This window comes from Capra hircus (assembly GCF_001704415.2).
Source record: "Capra hircus breed San Clemente chromosome X unlocalized genomic scaffold, ASM170441v1, whole genome shotgun sequence".
Lineage (NCBI taxonomy): Eukaryota > Metazoa > Chordata > Mammalia > Artiodactyla > Bovidae > Capra > Capra hircus.
The window spans coordinates 16,494,908-16,514,416 of NW_017189516.1; the positions used below are offsets into that span (position 1 = coordinate 16,494,908).

Below are 19,509 nucleotides of genomic sequence, written 5' to 3' on the forward strand. Positions count from 1 at the left end.
TAGAAACTCTGGGGGCAGGACCCAGCAACCTGTGTGTTAACAAGCCCTCTAGGTGACTCTGATGCACGTTTATGTGTGAGGCCTTACTACAATAGAGCATCCCATCCAGGAGCTATTGGAACAAGGCTGGAGTACTGCCCAAGATGAACATTTCTGGGTGCTTAAATAAGCCCAAACTTATCTGGCAGGCTGTTTTCCATCCAGTGTTTTCTTGTGCATGAAGGCAATTATAGACTCTCAGAAGGTCCAACTTTGCAATGACCTGGGTCCCTTTGAATTGGTTCAGTAAGTGAGACATCACTGGGAAGAGTAGGGAATCCTTACTTTCAGTTCATTAGACAGAAATAATGACATTCCACATAATTTTGCTTGACAACAAGACTTCAGATATGAAGCTCACAAAATAATGTTGAGCAAAAGAAGCCAGACACAAAATTGTACATACTGAACATTTCCATTTATACATGGCATTTTAAAAGGCAACACTAATCTACAGTGAAAGAAGTTAAGATAAGGATTACCCTTTGGGGTTATTGACTTGAAGGAAGCAGGAAGGGGGCCTGACTTATGGGTAACATTCTATTTCTTGATCTGAGTGCTGTTCACAGAAATGTGCTCATTTTACAAAAATTCATGAAGTTGCACCCTGATGATATGTGCATTTCCTGTCTATCTGACATGCTTTGATGGAAGAATTTAAACATAGCATTAGGTCAATGTGTAAATGACACAGTGCTATGCTGGGTTACATACTCCTGGAGGATGGGGGCCTTTGCTTCTGGATGTGAAATATACATCTGATGCAAACATAGGTTCCTAGCACCAGGTCTATTGTATTATGGCCATGAGTAGTGTGGAGGCCACTCTGTTTCTTGATTGATGGCATCCCTGATCAGAATTCCAAGCGGAAGGGGAAGAAGTGAGGCAGTTCCCTAATGTGACCTGTAAGCCAGAATAAGTTTCAGCACCTGGTTAGTCCAGGAAATGGGAAGTAATAAGGGTTCTGGATTTCCAACTAGATCAGGCCAAGAACCCATAGGAAGCATGTACAATGAATGAAAGGTAAGTCCCCCATTGTTTGGTCCCTCATCCTGAGCTCTGTGGGTGGATAAGCTCCCAGTTGCAAGCACCCATCTTTTGCCTGTACCCTTCTGGGCCCAGATCATAAATCCACATATGAACTGAAATTCCCTGGCCTTAACAGCTTGTGGAAGTTAGAGTCTCAGTTGAAGAACTACCTTAAATTATACCAGCTCTTGCCCATATCTGCTCCAAGAATTCTAGCCCCCGTGTAAAATAGCCCAATGCTGTCTGAAAGTCCTCAGTATGTCAGAAGCCAATCTATTCTGGGCCTCTCCCATATTCCTCTTCACTTAAGTCTATGCTCCATTTTTGTGTGCTTTGTCCATGAAGCTGCTTCAGACTTACTTACGCCTCCCCTGCCACTCCACTGCTGCTGTTCCCACCATGGGAACGTTGACAAGGGTGCCAAGGGTGCTACCTCCTGACCCCCTAAAGGCCCCAACCATGGAGGTGCTCACCGGTGTATCAGACATGCTCAAACATGCCTGAATTGCATTTGAGCTCAAGGTAATACATACCTGCACAGTACACAATGCCCTGGGCTCCACAGTGATGCGATCTGAAAGCAGGCCCTGCTGCTGTTACACTCCATGGTTCAGCCTGAGGGTTGGTGATCGGGAGGGCATAGGGCTGGGCTCGAATAGCTCCCCTGTTGCTGAGGGACAGTGGTGTTTTCCAGACAGAGGAGGTGAATGTTTCAATCAGAAAATGCCAGGTACAGCTGCTCCCTCTGGTGGTCTATGCCTTCCACCAGTGGGGACAGGGAGGTTAGTTTCAGTCTCAATGCCGTTCATATCTCTTAGAACTATTCCTGAGTATAGGGTATTTAAAAGACAGTTTCTGTACCAGATGAACCCAAAGCAAGGAATGTTTTATTAAAAGTGCTAATGCCATACAAGATGCAGAAAGGCTGTGGAAATATTCCCGATTAAAGAGGCTAAAGAGACATGACAGCTAAAAGCAACACCTCATCCTGGACCAGATGCTGTGACGACGAGGGAAAATGCTATAAAGGACATGACTGGGTCACCAGACAAAACTGGAGTACAAGTGTAGATAATAGTATTATAACGTCAAATTTACTGAAGCTGTTAACTATACTGTGATGTAGGGAACATGACTAATTGTAGGAAGTGCACACTGAAGTACTTGGGCATAAAGGGCCATGATGTAATTTACCCTCAGTTGGTCCAAACACACAGACACACACACAGACACACACACACACACAAGTGCATAGATGCAGATAGGGTAAAATGTTAGCAACAGGTAAATCTGGTAAAGGGTATATAGATGTTCTTTATACTATCTGGTTTGTTTTTAAGTTTCCTATAAAATAGAAATCACTTCCAAATGAAAGCGTTTTACAAACGTGAAAGTGTCTGTGCAAGCAGTCAGGATCTGGTGGACATGCCCGACTGAACTTTTCCTGTGAGAGGGATGAGAAAGGAGGACGTGGCTGTCTTCCCAGGCAGGGCTCCCACACATCCCAAAGGGAAGTCAGATACCTGCATGAAGGTGCCAAGTGGCATCCAAGGCCACTTGCCTCTTGCTCTCCCCCAGCCTACAAGATATCAAAAATAACACTTTTTACATTTTCTCCTGAGGATGATGAGCCCTGGGGGTGGGGAGTGAGGAAAATTCGGTTATAAAAGGAAGGTGTTTGGGTTTATTCACTCATCCAGAAAATGTTTCAAATACTATGTCCTAGGGGCTGGTCTAGGGGCTGAGAATGCAGCCCAGGGTACAAGAGGAGACACAATCCCTGTCCTAAAAATGCCTGTGAGCTAGTTGGGGATGCAGCCACAACCACACAAATAAACATATATTACCAAATGAGCTGACCATGAAGTAGATTTGGGGAGCCGTGGGAGGAGCCCAGCCTTTTACCAGAGCCAGTGGATGCAAGTCCCATGGGTCTGAAATGTTTGGTTCCCCTCCCCCTCATATTTTCTAAGTAACATGTCCTTTTGTATCTGATGAAGAGGATAAAAGAAGGAACCACCACCAGGGCTTAACCCGACCTGGGCACATCCCATTTGTTTGGGCTTAGCCCTCTGTGAGAATCAGGGAGGGGGCCAACATGTCACTCCCCTGCTATCCCTGGGCTGGTAGACCAGTGAGCTTTATAAGTTTTTTCATGATCTATGCCTGCAGGTGGATGCAGCCATGTCCATAACACTTCTGGAGGGCAAAGACCACCAACACCCTCACGTGGAAGCCTAGCAGCCTACTGGCCCCGAGTCCCATCCCTGGGGTGCTGAGTCATGATAACAACATGATAGTCTTCCAATTGGACAGAATAATGACTTTGAGGGGGGACACCTGTGATTCTCCCTCGAGTCCTGAATGTGGCACTGACTGTAATGCCCTGTACCCAAGGGACAATAGTGGAATCCGCTGCCTTGGGGCTCGGAAAAAAAAAAACAAAAGTACTGGGGAAGAAGTTATAAGTGTATATGTGTGACTATCTGACACAGTGTGTGTCATTTTTGTCCGTGGGTCTCAGGTAGGGCTGACCCTCACCTCTAATGCATTCTGGTCCTGGACCAAAGAAGTTTCAGATCCAACAAATGTTCACTGAGCCCGTACAAAGTCCCAAGCCTTTTTAATTAATACTTTGACACATTTTATATCACTTAATCTTTAACAATAACCCGTTAAGGTAGGAATTATCTGCATTGTACAGATGAGAAAACAATCGCAAAGAGGTTCATTGATTTGCTCAAGTATATCATACAGCTTTTTTTTTTTTTAAACACTCACACACTAAACTCTTAGCTGAGGCCTGTCTGTGTTGGTTGTTTACCTTACAGTGTTTCTTGTCTTCTCTACCTTTGGAGCAATTGCTCCCCTTATACAAAAGCCCCCTTTTCTTGTTTCACAGGCCCACATGGGCTTTTCTTTGTTTAATACTGCATTTAATAGCACAAAAAAATCACGAATACAAAGAAACTGGCAAAGGTGTTTTGTCAATGAAATATCCCTGCTTCCTCCGCTTTTCCACTTTCCTACCCATATACGTAATGGGCTACATTTGTATAAGCTTTTCTTTTTTCTCCCCCAAACATATAACTGTTATGTGATTGGTCAGTTGAAGCTGAAACACCCATGGAGAAAGATGTTTTACAGTTACAAGGGCACACATCCCCCCCACACCACCCCCCTCCCACCCCACAACTTTCCCACACAATCTTTTGGAGGAATATAGGATATGGACCAGTGTCTGATTTCCCTGCTCCTGCCTGCCCCGCCCAGAGCATCCTGCCATTTAATCTTCCTTTAAGTGACTGCTTAGACTAGAGCCTCTTCTCCCGCCCCTTCTATTCCTCTTCCAGTCAGGACCTTTTAGACACTGGAAACTGTTCAATTCTTACTCTGTCAGGCCCGCGGGCCATGCAAGTAGGTCCTTTAAATCTTGATGCCAGCTGTAGTATGGGCACTGTCATCTTCCACTCCAGGTAGGTAGGTCTGTGTGTCACTTCAGTAGGCTTGTGTATTCACTTCTTTCACTTTTTCTGATTCATGTTCCAGGACCTGTTTGTGATAGAACAGTAAATACCCTTCACTGTCCAGCACGTCCTTAATACTGGCCTTGGTGATGACGGCATCATCACACTTGAACCACTGGTCCTTGTGGTGCCGGATGAAGCTGGTGTAGTGGCCACTCTCCAGGGTTCCTTGGTGATTAACCACAGCAAACAAGGAATACTTATTCTCATCATTTCCACTATTGGTTGGCAGCTGCAACTGTCCATTCATCCTGCTCTCTTTACTCGAGGCCATGAACGGTGTCATATCCAGCTCCAGAGGAAAGGATATGTATGTAGTGATCTTGCGCCTCTGTTTGGCTGAGTGTTCAAACCGTTTGAAATGAAAACAGGCAACGACAGGTAATTTATTCATTGTGAGCTGTTTGGTAGATTCCTGGTAGCTTTGGCAACTACCACACTTGATTTTGGCACTGCTTCCTAAGTGCTCTGGCCTCGTAAACCTTCGCAGGCAGTCCGTGAGGGTAGTGATTCCTGGTATGTGGCTTTCCCCGTTAACACTGCTCTCCCTCCCTGGGCTCATCGGCCAGAAGGAGGTACAAGAGCCAGGCAAGTCCAAACTGATGTCCCAGCATGGGTCTATTGTGGTGGAGACACCATGACAGGCTTGACAGGTGACATCAGATTGCAGGCCACCTGTGAAAATTTGGTCAATGATGCAGTTACAGTGGTTGGGATTGCTGGCTGCCTTCCCAGCATCATCACCTTTGCAGTGCCTGTGCAGGACATCTAACGCTGCAATGAGAAACTCATGTGCATCCTGTTGCCTGTACCCTGCTAAATGCCGTGCATGTATCCATACCAGGTGCAGCAACTTATAGGGAACATGAGGAGACGGGTTTCCAGAATACAACTCTCGAAAAAGCGAAGACATCTCACAGACCAGACACAACTCCGGACTCGGCATTTCACATCTGTGCCTGTCAGAGAGGAAGAAATCTCTCAGGATCGGAGTGTGGGTAAGGGCCTGGACGATGCAGTTCATAAAGCACGTGTTGCCAAGATTGATCAGTCCTCTTAAACCGATGGTAAAGCTGGAGGCGATTCTTCTTCTCCTTGGGTTATGGCCCAGCAGTTCTAACTCAGGTTTGGTTGTCTCCCAGGTTGGATACTTCTCACCGAGGCCTGGCATTGAATACTGCTGGTGAGAAACCTCGGTCGAGGTGGAGGCTTGTAATTTCAAAGCTTCCCCTTGCTCTTCTTTGGCAATTTGCTCAATGTCTCTGTCATATACATAGTCCTTACACATAAAGCAGTATATACCTCCGTAATAAAGGTCTACTGCTAAGTTGTGTTGTTTCGTCTCGGCGTGCTCATGAATGTGCTTCTCTGTGAAGCAGCCAAAGAAGACACAGGAAAGGCAAGAGTGGAGTCTGTTCAAATGGGTGCCGCACACATGGCAGATACACGACTTTGCCTTGCTTTTCCTGGTCTCTGGGGTTCCACACCACACGAAGCACTGGTAGATCACCCGCAGTTCCTGCCTCCAGTTCTCTCCCACCTTAAAGCTGTTCACGTGGGAACAGCCTGGTGGACCCACCGCGAAATCCACATCCAGGCACCCGCCCCCAGGGCCGCGCCGGGGCCGGGGCCGGGGCGGGGGCCGTGGCCTAGGCTGCGGCGGGGTACGGAGCCGGGTCTGCGGCCGCGGCCGGGGTCGGCGGCGGGGGGCACGGCTGCGCCGCGGGGAAGGATCGGGGGGCCGCGGGGGGTCGGAGGGAAGGGTGGGGAGAGGAACCTCGTCTCTGCCGCCGCTACCGCCACTCCGCGCCGGGTTCTCATCCTCAGGCTCCTGCTTCGGCTCCCCCTTCGGCTCCTGCTCCGCCTCCCGTGCCGGCTCGGGGTTCAGGTTCGGGCTCCAGCTTGAGCTCTACCCGGCGTCCCGGACCCTCCACAGTCTCCACCTTCCCGGTGGCGTCCACCTTCCCAGCCGCCTCCACCTTCCCCGCCGCCTCTACCTTCCCTTCCACCTTCGCCTCCGCCTCCACCTTCCTCTCCGCCTTCTCCGCCGTCTCTGCCGTCTCCGCCTCCTCTGCTCCTCCGCCTCCACTGGCAGCGGCTCCTCCCCCTAATCGCAGGGCTGGGGCGGCCACTGGGCGTGGCGGCGCGGGGGCCACGCAGACCAGGGGTGTCCCCCGTCCGGCCTGAGGGAGCGCGGTGGCTGTGGCAGCTGGACCCAAAAGGGACTTTCACTGAAGGAGGCGGCGGCGGAAGCAGGCGACGCCCCCGGGAATCCTCCTGCCGTAGCCCCCTAGCGGAGGCCGCTCTGCAGCCAGGCCCGGTTTCCTTTAATTCAATATTTCCCAAACTTGCTTGTTCACGAGAATCACGTGGGGAGCGTGTTAAAATTACAGATTCCTCGGCTCCACCCGCAGCCCCACTGAATCAGAATCTCGAAGGAACATGCTCCGGAACCTGTATCTTTAACTAGGGCCCGAGAAGATTCTTATGAGCAGGCAAGTTTGAGAAACACAGCTCTAATTCATTGAGGCTGGCGGGAAGGGGGGCGGGGACCGCGCAGTCTCTTTAAGGCGCTTCCAGTTCTCGGCTCCAATCGCTGCTCTGACCCCTTTCATCGTCTCCTCCCCTCTCTCCGTCCTTCCCTTCGTCCATGCAGCCTCCCCCAGCACTGCGGGGCCAGAGATAGAGAGATATCCTAGTCCAGAAACGTCCCTGGGGCTGGGAAACATCCCCCCAGAGGCCGAGTCGCGAAGAGCGCTGGCAGAAGCAGTGATCAGCCAGCATCTCTGAGGCTGAGCAGGTTCCCATCCCTGTCTGAGGCTCCCCGCCCACCCCAGGTTCTGCCCTGCCCCATAAGAATGAAGCTCCATTCTGGAGCAGGCCTGGACCCCAGATACAGAGGGGCAGAGCTCCCAAGGCCATTGGGCCCCAAGGGGCACATCCCATGCCCATCTTATCGGTGCTCTGCACACTCCGTGCCTGCTCCTCGCCTCCCCTGCACCTTTCCCTCGGGCTCCCAAGGCCACGGGTGGGCTGAGGTTTTGGCAGCCAGCCTTCTGGCCCAGGAGACGCTGAACCAGCTGCCCCAGGGGTGGCGGGATGGAAAAGGCACAACAAAGCCAGGCCTACTGCTGGCATCTCCCCTACTGCTGAGAGAGGGGCCTGAACTACAGGATACTGTCCCAAGACCCTCAAGCCCAGCAGAGGCCCAGCCCAGGCAGCAGGTGGGAGTGGCAGGGAACCAGCTTCCATGTGTGGAGCCGCCAGTCAGGGGGAGGGGCGGCCATGCATCTTCAGGGCACGGCTGTGCTGAGCTGGGAGCCATGGGGAGCAGCACCAAGGTGCTAACGAAGACTGAGCCCAGAGCAAGTGGCTTGGGTCTTGGGCAACTTGGAGATGTTGGGAAGCAGCTGCAGGTGCTGGTCCCAGGCAGTACAGCCCAGGGCAGGTGTCAGGATGAGGCTTACAAGGAGCAGAGTGTCAGGGACAGTGTGTTTCAGAAGAGTCTGGTGCCTGAGCCCCAGTGATGGCAGCCCTTGGCCCAATTACACACTGCCGGGTCTGTAGGGCTGTGCTGCCTTATTACATTGTGGCCGAGTTCTCCCTGGTTAGTGTGGATATCACCCCCCCACCTGGCCCCCTCCTCCAGGTTAGGGGGCAGTGTGTAGGCCTCCCAGGGTCAGCAGCAGGAGTTGGTTGTCAGGAATCATGAGCCCTTAAGGAGGATAGAGGACTCCTTGTGGCTCAGCTGGTAAAGAATCTACCTGCAATGTGGGAGACCTGGGTTCGATCCCTGGGTTGGGAAGATCCCCTGGAGAAGGGAAAAGCTACCCACTCCAGCATTCTGGCCTGGAGAATTCCATGAACTGTATAGTTCATGGGGTCACAAAGAGTCGGACACCACCCAGCGACTTTCACTTTCTTTAAAGAGGATAGAATGCTGGTTCCCATACACCTGAGGTCCCCTGAACTGCCCTGGTGCCTCCCCTTCCTAAGCCAACTGTTGTTCCCATCCCTTGAAGCATCCCAGTATCCTTGCAATAAATGCCTGCCCTTTTTGGCCTGCAACAATAGGAACTACAACTAGAGCACCCACTGAAGGAATCCTGCTCCTATAAGGGTGGGGGCGGGGAGGCACAAGAAATACTCTCATCCCACCTCCACAGGGTAACAGACATCAAAGTGGCCTAAAAATCTCAGTGTACCAAGGCTATCTCCCACTGATGACTAACCATGGCAACCTGACAGCTTTACTGATCATCTTCCTGCAGAAGCCCACATGTCCAGCATGTCAAGGAAGAAGCGGAGGCTGGGGCGGTGCGGGGGGGAGTGCGGGGTAAGGGGGCGGGGTGTGCACTCTGCCATCCACTCACTCAACAAATGTCTATTCCGCGCCAACCCAGACCAGGTGTTGCACTTGGAGCTGTGAAACCAGCACCGAACCAAACAAACTTACCCCAGGGGCCAGAAACAGGAGTGGGTTCCCCAAAAGGCAGACTGAGGAAGTGTCTAGGTCACCAGTAGAGAAGAGACACCAAAAAGAGCAGAATCAAGAAAAGGATATCAGAAGTAGTTTATTTGATATTTTTTTTTTAAGCAGTCCTCATGGGAAAAGTCAGAATTTTGTTGCACTTCTTACATTCCTTTCCTGATTGCATGTTGCTTTTGCTCTGAATCACATGGAGAGGGGCAGGTGTCAGCATAATCCTTTTGATGCTTCTTGCTTGTTTCAGTCTGGATTCAGTCCCAGGCAAATGCTACCATCTCAGTCTCACAAAGACCTGATAGAAGCGTAGCTGAAGGGGCTGACCTAAAGAGAGACCCCTTCCTCATTGCAGCACCTTGCCTGGAGTTGAATACAACTCTGGCCACAAGGTGGCAAATGAGTATATGACGCTCCCCCTGATATTTATTTTATATGTTTATATAAAACTATTGGTTTATAACAATGCTCTCTAAAAATATTTTTAATGTTGTGCTCCTTCACACATATTTAGGTTGACATCTCAAATTTTGCATCCAAAATGTCTAGCTGCAAATAATGTGGTTTCTGACAAATATGAACATTCACAAACAAAGCATCCTAGTTTTATGTGAAAACAGTGAAACCTAAATCTGTTAGTGATTTGAGAGCCACCATCATCAGTTTTAAAAATTCATAAATGGGCTCTTCTTTGACAGTTTGGGAGGTATAAATTTTCCCTTTTCTCCCTGAGTTCTCAATTCCATCTTATTCTTATAACAGAATTTTATCCCAATAATACATATTTTTTACATTTGAAATGATTTTATTAATTATCCTACCAGATTTCTCTGTAGCAAAAATATGTGTATATTGTGCTATTTAAATGCTTTTTAAAAGTTCCTGTGATCCTAAAGCTGTAAGTATTGTTCATAACTTAGTCTTGCTTGTGTTATCATGACAATTAGTATTGGAATACAATGGATCAAAAAATTATAAACATATGACAAATTTTAACATGTAATTATTAAAAAAACAAAAATTTACTAGTGATGTAAGTCTTTTTTAAAAAACGTGGTGAGTGAATTAATAGATAAATATTGCTTATTTTAGAATGAGGCAGAATTCAGTATCAGTTCTCTTACAACTTTTTGTTTGGTTAAACGGCACATAGAAACATTGTTAAGCCACACACAGAAACATTCCTAAGTATATAGGAGTGGACATTTTGTTTTAGAAATGTCACTCAAGTATTTGAATTCCTTTGAAGACATATAGGGGAAAATTACAGAATGATTTATCTTCAAAATTATTTCTCATGATTTGTCAGCTGACAGCTCAATTGGGTTTGCCTTCAGTTTTACTGGAAACCAGCCGAGTTGAAACAGGATTTGATACCAATATATTCATTTGTTAGGCCAGTTTGTTTCTTCACCATTGGCAGCCGTGTTTGGAACTGTCTCTCTGGTACCCTGAGGATTTTACACTGTGGGGCAGTGCACCCAGGTAAGATTTGGGATGGATCAAAGATATGTTTTTCTTTTGTAAAGTGCAAAGAGAACTATTTGTGAAAAGGGAGATGGAAAAAGAGAACCGGCTTAATTTTTTCACTACTAGTGTATTCTCTAGCAGATCAATTTTAGGAAATATGAAAATGAAATTTGAGGATGTAGAAATTGATCCCCTTCAAACTCTAAGTGCTTATTTACCCCTCGGAAAGTCTTCCTATACGCCCAGGATAATGCACACTCCACTTTTAAGGCTACTGGTTTATATTTATTATTATAAAAGCAATATATATAATATTTGTAGTTTTAAAAAGAGATGAAAGAAGGCATAACATGAAAAGTTAAAGCCCCTCCCCTGCCAATCAAACCCAGTTTTATTCCCCCCAAACAGCCACTTGTTAACAGTTTCTCATGTATCCTTTGAGAAATTTTCTATGCCAATACAAGCATGTTCCGTACAGTTATCCTTTTTATGAAAAATAAATGAGGCTGTAATATGCATATGGATCAACAACTTAGCATTCTATGCTAGACATCAGGCATAAGTTGATGTGCACAACCAATGCAATGCCAATAAAAACGTCAGTAAATTTTTTGGAGGAAATTTTTATAAAATTAATACGGAGGAATAAAAGGCATTTCCTCCTTCTTCATTTCTCCTTCCTCTCTGAAATGAGGATTTAATGGCTATAGCTGAGTAGCCATCTTGCAATCAAAAACTGATTACCTCAGGACCTAATCTTACATGAGAAAAAAATAGCATATTATGGTACCAACTCTGAAAGGTACATCTCTCTTTGTGCTTCAATATCTCTGAAATCTTTGAATGACAGCTTCTGGATTATATTTGCCAGCATTTATTTCCTCTTTCTTGGTACATAAAATAATGGTGTGTCCTAGAATCAATATAATACTCAAAGCATCATCCTATTTAAGCCTTTGTTATTTGGATCCCTGTTATGCGTAGCTGAATATAATTCCCAAGTGATAGCAGGCTTTTCATTTCACTCCTAGCAAAGTCCCAAGTCCTTATCCTGGCCTTTAAAGTCCTGTAGAATCTGGCCTCTGTCTCTTAGACCTCGCTTTCTATCAACTCAGCCTTGCCTCGAACAAATTATGTTTACTGCTATTCCTTGAATAAGCTAAGCTGGCTCCTGCTTCCAAGCCTGTGCCCTTATTGTTCCCTCTTCTTGGAAAGCTGTTCCCCTGGAAATCCTCATGACTTTCTCCCTCACTTTGTCAGATCACTGCTTAACTATCACCTTTTCTCAGAGTTCTTGACCTTTTTATAAAATGACACCCCATTCCTGCTTTTTTTTATTTAAAAAACTATTACTACATGATGTATTAAATATTACACACACACACACTTACTACAGTGTAAACTCCATGAGAGTAAGATGTTCACCATTCTATGCCCAGTGCATCTTTGGCATTTAATACATATGTAAATATATGTGAAATAAATTAATGCTTTTCATCATGAGTGAAGTCAACCATACGTCAGTCATGTCTGACTCTTTGTGACCTCATGGACTGTAGCCCGGCAGACTCTTCTGTCCATTGGATTCTCCAGGCAAGAATACTGGAGTTGCCATTTCCTCCTCCAGGGGATCTTCCCAACCCAGGGATCAAACATGGGTCTCCTGCATTACAGGCAGATTCTTTACCTTCTGAGCCACCAGTTAACCATATTTTCATGTTTATTGAATATTTCATATTACGTTTTTGTGAACTGCATGTTTACATCCTTTGCCTAATTTTCTTTTGGCTTCTTAGTAACCCTGATAATAAGTAAAATTTACATGGTGCTTGAGTATATCAAGAGTCAGTCTATTAAACTGCTTAACCCTCTCTACAACATTAAGTAGTAGGTGTTGTTATAATCGGAGAAGGCAATGGCACCCCACTCCAGTACCCCTGCCTGGAAAATCCCATGGATGAATGAGCCTAGAGGGTCGGACACGACTGAGCGACTTCACTTTGACGTTTCACTTTCCTGCATTGGAGAAGGACATGGCAGCCCACTCCAGTGTTCTTGCCTGGAGACTCCCAGGGACGGGGAGCCTGTGGGCTGCCGTCTATGGGGTCGCACGGAGTCGGCCACGACTGAGGCGACTCAGCAGTTGTTCTAATCCCCATTTTACAGTTGAGGCAACTGAGACGTAAAGAGATTAAGTGAAACCCAAGGTCACACAGCTAGTAAATGATGGACCCGGGATTCAAACCCAGCAGTTAGAATCTAGACTTCGGACTCCTAACTACTAAGGTATTAGTCCTTTGGCTGTCATGTTCGAGTACATGTTTATTTTCCCATTCATCATTTAACTATTACATTTTATTTTATTTTTTTAACCATGTGATGTTTGTTGTTGTTCATTCGCTAAGTCGTGTCTGATTCTTTGTGACCCCACAGACTGCAGCACACCAGGCTTCCCTGTCCGTCACCATCTCCCAGAGTTTGCTTAACATTATTATATGGTCAAGACTCACAAACTTTTCTTTATGGATTCTGGATTTTAGTTTCTCAGGTTTTTTGTTTTTTCTGATTGTAAACATGTAGAGCAAGGGCAGAGGTCCTGAGATAAAAAAGAGTTTGATGATTTTAAGAAATGAAAATATGTCCAGAATGGCTTGAATTTGGTGACCAAGAAGGAGGAGAGTGGTACAAGATGACCAAGATAGAAATGTAGGCAGGAATCAGATCACCTGGAGCCTTATAGACCATTGTGTAGGATTTAAATATTATGTCAATTATGATGGGAATTTTTGAGGGTGTTAGCAAGGGAATGACATGATATAATTTATGATTTTCATACAATGATTATACTCAAATGATAGTAAAAGTAGGGCTTCCCTGGTGGCTCAGCAGTAAAGAATCCACCAGTAATGCAGGAGACAGCCTGCGATTCAGGAGACACAGGTTCGATCCCTGGGTAGCAAGATCCTGTGGAGTAGGAAATGGCAACCCACTCCAGTATTCTTGCCTGGGAAATCCCATGGATAGAGGAACTTGGCAGGCTACAGTCTGTGGGGTCACAAAGAGTTGGACATGACTTAGCAACTGAACAACAGCAAAGTTATTTAAACCTCATAATACCCTGACGAGGTAAATCCCAATATCATTCTCACTATACAAATGAAACAATAAACGCCTCAAATTTGCTTATGCTTTCTCTCTGCTTCTATACGTGTTCCCATTCAGAATATACATACTATCAACAATGAGATCTGACACCTACTTTCTCCAGCCCTCAATGGTCTGTGAGTCTTCACTGGGCTAAAAAAAAGGCGATGGGGAATGGCAAGTTCACTCAGCACTAAGCCCTTAGATCTGGAAGCTGGTCAGGTAGGTTCTTCCCATCCCATTTGGATCATGCCAAGCCGTCCTAAGCTCAGGAATAGCCAGTCTCCCGGCCTGGTCACGATGACCAAGGTAGCCAGCTCAGCAGCCCTGCTCATCATTGTAGCAGGACAAAGACTTGCAGCCTGCATCCCCAGAGCCATACTAGTAACCAGGGAGCTGAACCGGAGGCTCGTCAGGCTCCCCCCCAGGCTTCCAGAAGGTGCAGGCTCTACAGAAGGAAGCAGTAGGCTAGCGGCGTGGAAGGGGGCAGAGAATGGAAGTCAAGGTATTCTTCAAGCACACATCTACCCCTGGGTAGCCTGTGCCCCTGTGATTCCAATGGCCCAGGCCCTTTTCTGGCTGAAAGAAAGGAAAGACTTACAGAGAGAGCAAAGTCAGGCTTGTGACAGATGACAGCAAAGATATAGATTATACTGCATCATATCCTAATGAGCCATTTTCCCAGTTTTCACAACGTATTGATTCCAGTAGTCTGTTTCTTAGCTTCCATCAGTCTTCAGCAACTCTGGCTATACCCCTTCAGACTGCTGCCCCATTTGACTTATACTTTTTTCTTTCTTTTTTTTTTTTTCTGTTATTGAGGTACAGCTTATATACAGTGTTGTATTAGCTCCAGGTGTACAGCAAAGTGATTATATATATACACAGTGTTGAGTATAGATCCCTGTGCGGCACAGCAGTTCCTTGTTGTATCTTTTTTATATGTAGCAATTTATATCAGTTTGTGTCTGCTATTCCCAAACTCCTAATTTATCCTTCTCCCCAGCCATTCCCCTCTGATAACTGTAAGTCTGTTTTCTATGTCTGTGAGTCTGTTTCCGCTTTTTAAATAAGTTCATTTGTATCATGTTTTAAAGATTCCACATGTAAGTGATATCTTGTGATATTTGTCTTCACCTGACTTACTGCACTTAGTATGATAATCTCTAGTCCATCTATGTTACTACAATGACATACTTTTGATTGCTTACCTCTCTGCTTCATAACATGGACTCAAAATCCTTTACCATAAAGCATGGGTAGTATGCTACCTTTTGTGTAAGAAAGTTGAGGACATATAAACATTTATAGAAACATTATGAACTTATGGTTTATTTCTTTTTCTCTTTCTAAAAATATTTCCTAGCTCTGTCCACTGAAAAGACATAGCAGCAATGACAACCTACTAGCAACGAGTATGTTTATTGCCTGGATTGTGGTCTATAAATATCATTTTGTACCAAAAGGAATCAATCTTCCTTGAAAAAATAATTATTTACACGTATATAACAGGAAATTGTACAAAATTATCCTGGGACATCTTTTTTGTCAATAAACAAGGGTGATATCAAAGACTCATGTAGTCATGGCAAAGGAACACAGGGTCCAAGATGAAGGGGAGGTCCCATCTGCCTATATTGGGACAATTAGAGCATCAAAAAATCTGCAACTAATCAAGCATCAAATGTATAAAATATGAGTTCATAATGATATTAAAAAACGTTGGTCTCCCCTAGATGGTTGTAGGGCACCAAGTTATTGTTGCAAAAATCAATAAAAATAAAAACCAAGAATTATTGCATCTTTCACATAGTTAATGATATTCTTCTTTATGTAATAATTGCAGATAGCAAATGCAGAAGGAATGATACAATTATTATATCACTATTTATAATCTCTCAGTTCAGTTCAGTTCAGTCTCTCAGTCATGTCCAACTCTTTGCAACCCCATGGACTGCAGCACGCCAGGCCTCCCTGTCCATCACCAACTCCTGGAGCTTACTCAAACTCATGTCCATTGAGTCAGTGATGCCATCCAACCATCTCATCCTCTGTCTTCCCCTTCTCCTCCTGCCTTCAATCTTTCCCAGCATCAGGGTCTTTTCAAATGAGTCAGCTCTTTGCATCAGGTGGCCAAAGTATTGGAGTTTCAGCTTCAGCATCAGTCCTTCCAATGAATATTCAGGACTGATTTCCTTTAGGATGGGCTGGTTGGATCGCCTTGCAGTCCAAGGGACTCTCAAGAGTCTTCTCCAACACCACAGTTCAAAAGCATCAATTCTTTGGTGCTCAGCTTTCTTTATGGTCCAACTCTCACATCCATACATGACTACTGGAAAAACCACAGCCTTGACTAGATGGACCTTTGTCAGCAAAATAATGTCTCTGCTTTTTAATATGCTGTCTAGATTGGTCATAACTTTTCTTCCAAGGAGCAAGCATCTTTTAATTTCATGGCTGCAATCACCATCTGCAGTGACTTTTGGAGCCTCCCAGAAATAAAGTCAGCCACTGTTTCCCCATTTATTTGCCATGAAGTGATGGGACCGGTTGCCATGATCTTAGTTTTCTGAATGTTGAGCTTTTAAGCCAACTTTTTCACTCTCCTCTTTCACTTTCATCAAGAGGTTATTCACTTTCTGCCATAAGGGTGGTGTCATCTGCATATCTGAGGTTATAATCTCTAGTGAAATCTCTAATGAAATAATAAATCTAGACCATGGTTTCTCAACACCAACACTATTGACATTTGGGGCCAGATCATTCTTTATTTGGGGACTATCTATACACTGTATTAACAGAATTTTTAGCAGCATCTCTGGTGCCTACTCACTAGATGCCGTTAGTACTGCCCCCAAGTTGTGACAATCAAAAATGTCTTCAGACATTGTTAAATGTCCCCTGAGGGACAAAATCATCTCTGCTTGAGAACCACTAATCTAGGGCAATGATCATGAATGAAAAAAAAAGATTAAGCAAAGGATGATGGGGAGTTTTACAATGGAGGGATCAGATACCACCTGAACCCACTGATCAATTTTAGCATCACTAAGAATAGGACAGCTAGATATTATGTACCTTCTGATGTGATGCAGTGGGAATAATATATCCCCTATGATATATTGATTCCAAAAAAAAAAAAAAACTGAACCTAAATCTAATCAGGGATGGAGCTCTAATTCACAGTTAATGGTGATATAGGAAATAAAAGAACAAGTTCAGTGTCACCGCTAAGAAACAATCAGCCAAATCCAGAATGGAATTTTTAGGAAAAATAACCCATTTTTTAAAGTTATAAATGCCATTTAAAAGAAGATGAGGAAAACAACAAATGTTTAAATAAAACAACAGCAGCAATAAAGTAAGCTAATACTATATGATTCCACTATATGACATTCTGGAAAAGGGAAAACTATGGAGACAGTAAAAAAGATGAGTGGTTGCCAGGGGTTAGGGAGGATCAAGAATGAATAGACTGAGCACAGAGGATTTTAGGGCATTGAAACTACTCTGTATAAAATTATAATGGTGGATGTGTGTGTGTGTGTGTGTGTGTGCACGCACGCGCGTGTGCGCTCAGTCACTCAGTCATGTCTGAGTCTTTGTGACCGCATGGACTGTAACCCACCAGGTTCCTCTGCACATGGAGTTTTCCAGGCAAGAATACTGGAGTGGGTTGCCATTTCCTTCTCCAGGGGATTTTCCCAAACCAGGAATCGAATCCATGTCTCCTGTGTCTCCTGCATTGGCAGGCTGATTCTTTACCACTGTGCCACCTGGGAAGACCCCGTAACGGTGGATACATGTCATTATAAACTTGTCTAAACCCAAAGTGTGTACAACACCAAGAATGAATCTTAATGTTAGGTGATTGTGATGTGTCAATGTAAGTTCATTAATTGTAAAAAAAAGTTACCACTCTAGTGGGGGATGTTAATAATGGAGGTTATGCATGTGTGAGGGCAAAGCATATATGGTAATTTTCTGTACCTTTCACTTGGTTTTTTTGTAAACTTAAAACTGCTCAGAAAATTAAAGTCTATTTTTTCTTCAGATTATTTTTATTGTTTCATTTAAATTATCAATCCATTTAGAACTTATTTAAAGTTTTGGCATAGTGATTTAACCGTGTTACATTTCCTAAAATTGATAGCTAGTTATCCCAATGCCATTTGTTATAATCATTATTTTTTCATTAATTTTAAATCTCATCTTTGTTGAGTATTTGATGTGTTCCTGGACTTTGTACTGTTTTGCTTCTTTTTCTTTCTACTCTTTTATGCTGGTTGGAAGTCTAAAGTCTATATCTAAGTGAAAAAGAAAGAACGAGAAAAAGAAAGGTGGGAGACTTCCACATTCTTATCTAGCTTTATTGAGGTATAATTTACAAGTAAAAATTGTATGTATTTAAGGTATACTATGTGATATTTTGATATATGTATATATTGTGAAGTGATTACCACATGAAGGTAATCAACACATTCATCACCTCACATAGTTACCTTTTTGAAATCATGAGAACAGTTAAGATCTACTCTGTTAGTAAATTTCAAGTATGCAGTACAGTATTATTGACTTTAGTGACCATGCTGTGCATTAGATCTCCAGAACTTATTCATCCTACGTAACTAAAACTTTGTACCCTTTGTCCAACATGTCCCCACTTCCCCAACTCTCCAGTTCCTGAGAGCAATGTTCTATGATCAGCTATATGAGTTGGACTTTTTAGATTCACATGTAAGTGACATCATGCAGTATTTGTCTTTCTGTGCCTAACTTAAGAAATTTAAAGATTTTAAAAAGAGACTTAAGAGAGCTAACAACAAATGCATCATTGCATTTGGTTTGTGTCTTATTTTGAAAAAAAATCAGATTTAAAAATACTTCTTGAAACAATCACAGAAATTTGAATATGATTTAGTATTTGCTTACATTAAGGAATTATTAATTAGTAAATTATGATAATGACATTGTGATTATGTAAAAAAAAGTATTTCCTCTTAGAGATGCTCACTCACATTGAATGAGATAATATAATATCTAGGATTTGAGTTTAAAAACTGCAACAGATCTTGGAGTGGAGAGAAATAAAACATGATTGGCAAAACGTTGAAAATTGTTGAAGCTGACTAAAGGGGGTTCGTTCTACTCATTTCTCTATTTTTGTGTATGTTTAAGTTTTTCCATAATAAAATAAAGTGTAAAAACAAACCAAGTGATACCTCTGTGTCTAGAAAGATGTGGTAGGTGTACTTCTCCCTATTTCTCCTGCTAAGTACAGTTTAAAACCTTTGACATTGGTTATAATACAAACATAAGAATACTCTGAAAAGTAGACAAAAGAAGGCAGACTGTTGACCTCAGAGCCCAAGGAATAACAAAGCAGTGAGTTCCCTGAGGTTTTGTTTTATTTTGTTTTGCTTCATCTATCCTAGATCGGGTGCTAGAGAAGCTGAAAACCTGGAAGCATCAATGGGAATAAGCAAAAGCAAAAGAAAAAACACCTGCTCTCTCTAGGCGAGGACCAGGAAAGGGACAACCTCACAAGATAGAAAAGTTTTAGATAATAACCACTCTACTCCAAGAAAATTCCCCAGAAAATATTAAACCACTATCCATGCCAACAAAGGCCAATTGGAGAAGTTAAACTTACACCCTTGGCAGGCTGTAATATGCTACAGTGGTTTCAGAGAAAGACAAGTTCGGAGACTGAACTTTCATTCCTACTGGGCAATAACAAGGCCCCTTTGATGCACTGTCAGTGGAGACTACATGGAAAGACAGGATTCATGCCCACCTGGTGATAACAAGGGGCCC

The 19,509-nt window shown here is 44.1% G+C and overlaps 1 protein-coding gene across 1 annotated transcript; it reads right to left on the reverse strand.

The window, feature by feature from the left end:
• Positions 1-3,674: 3,674 nt before the first annotated feature.
• Positions 3,675-6,644, reverse strand: USP27X (ubiquitin specific peptidase 27, X-linked). Its single transcript, XM_005700735.3, has one exon. It carries the CDS (start codon positions 5,881-5,883, stop codon positions 4,567-4,569), a length of 1,317 nt encoding a protein of 438 aa, XP_005700792.1. The 5' UTR covers positions 5,884-6,644; the 3' UTR covers positions 3,675-4,566.
• Between the last annotated feature and the right edge of the window lie 12,865 nt (positions 6,645-19,509).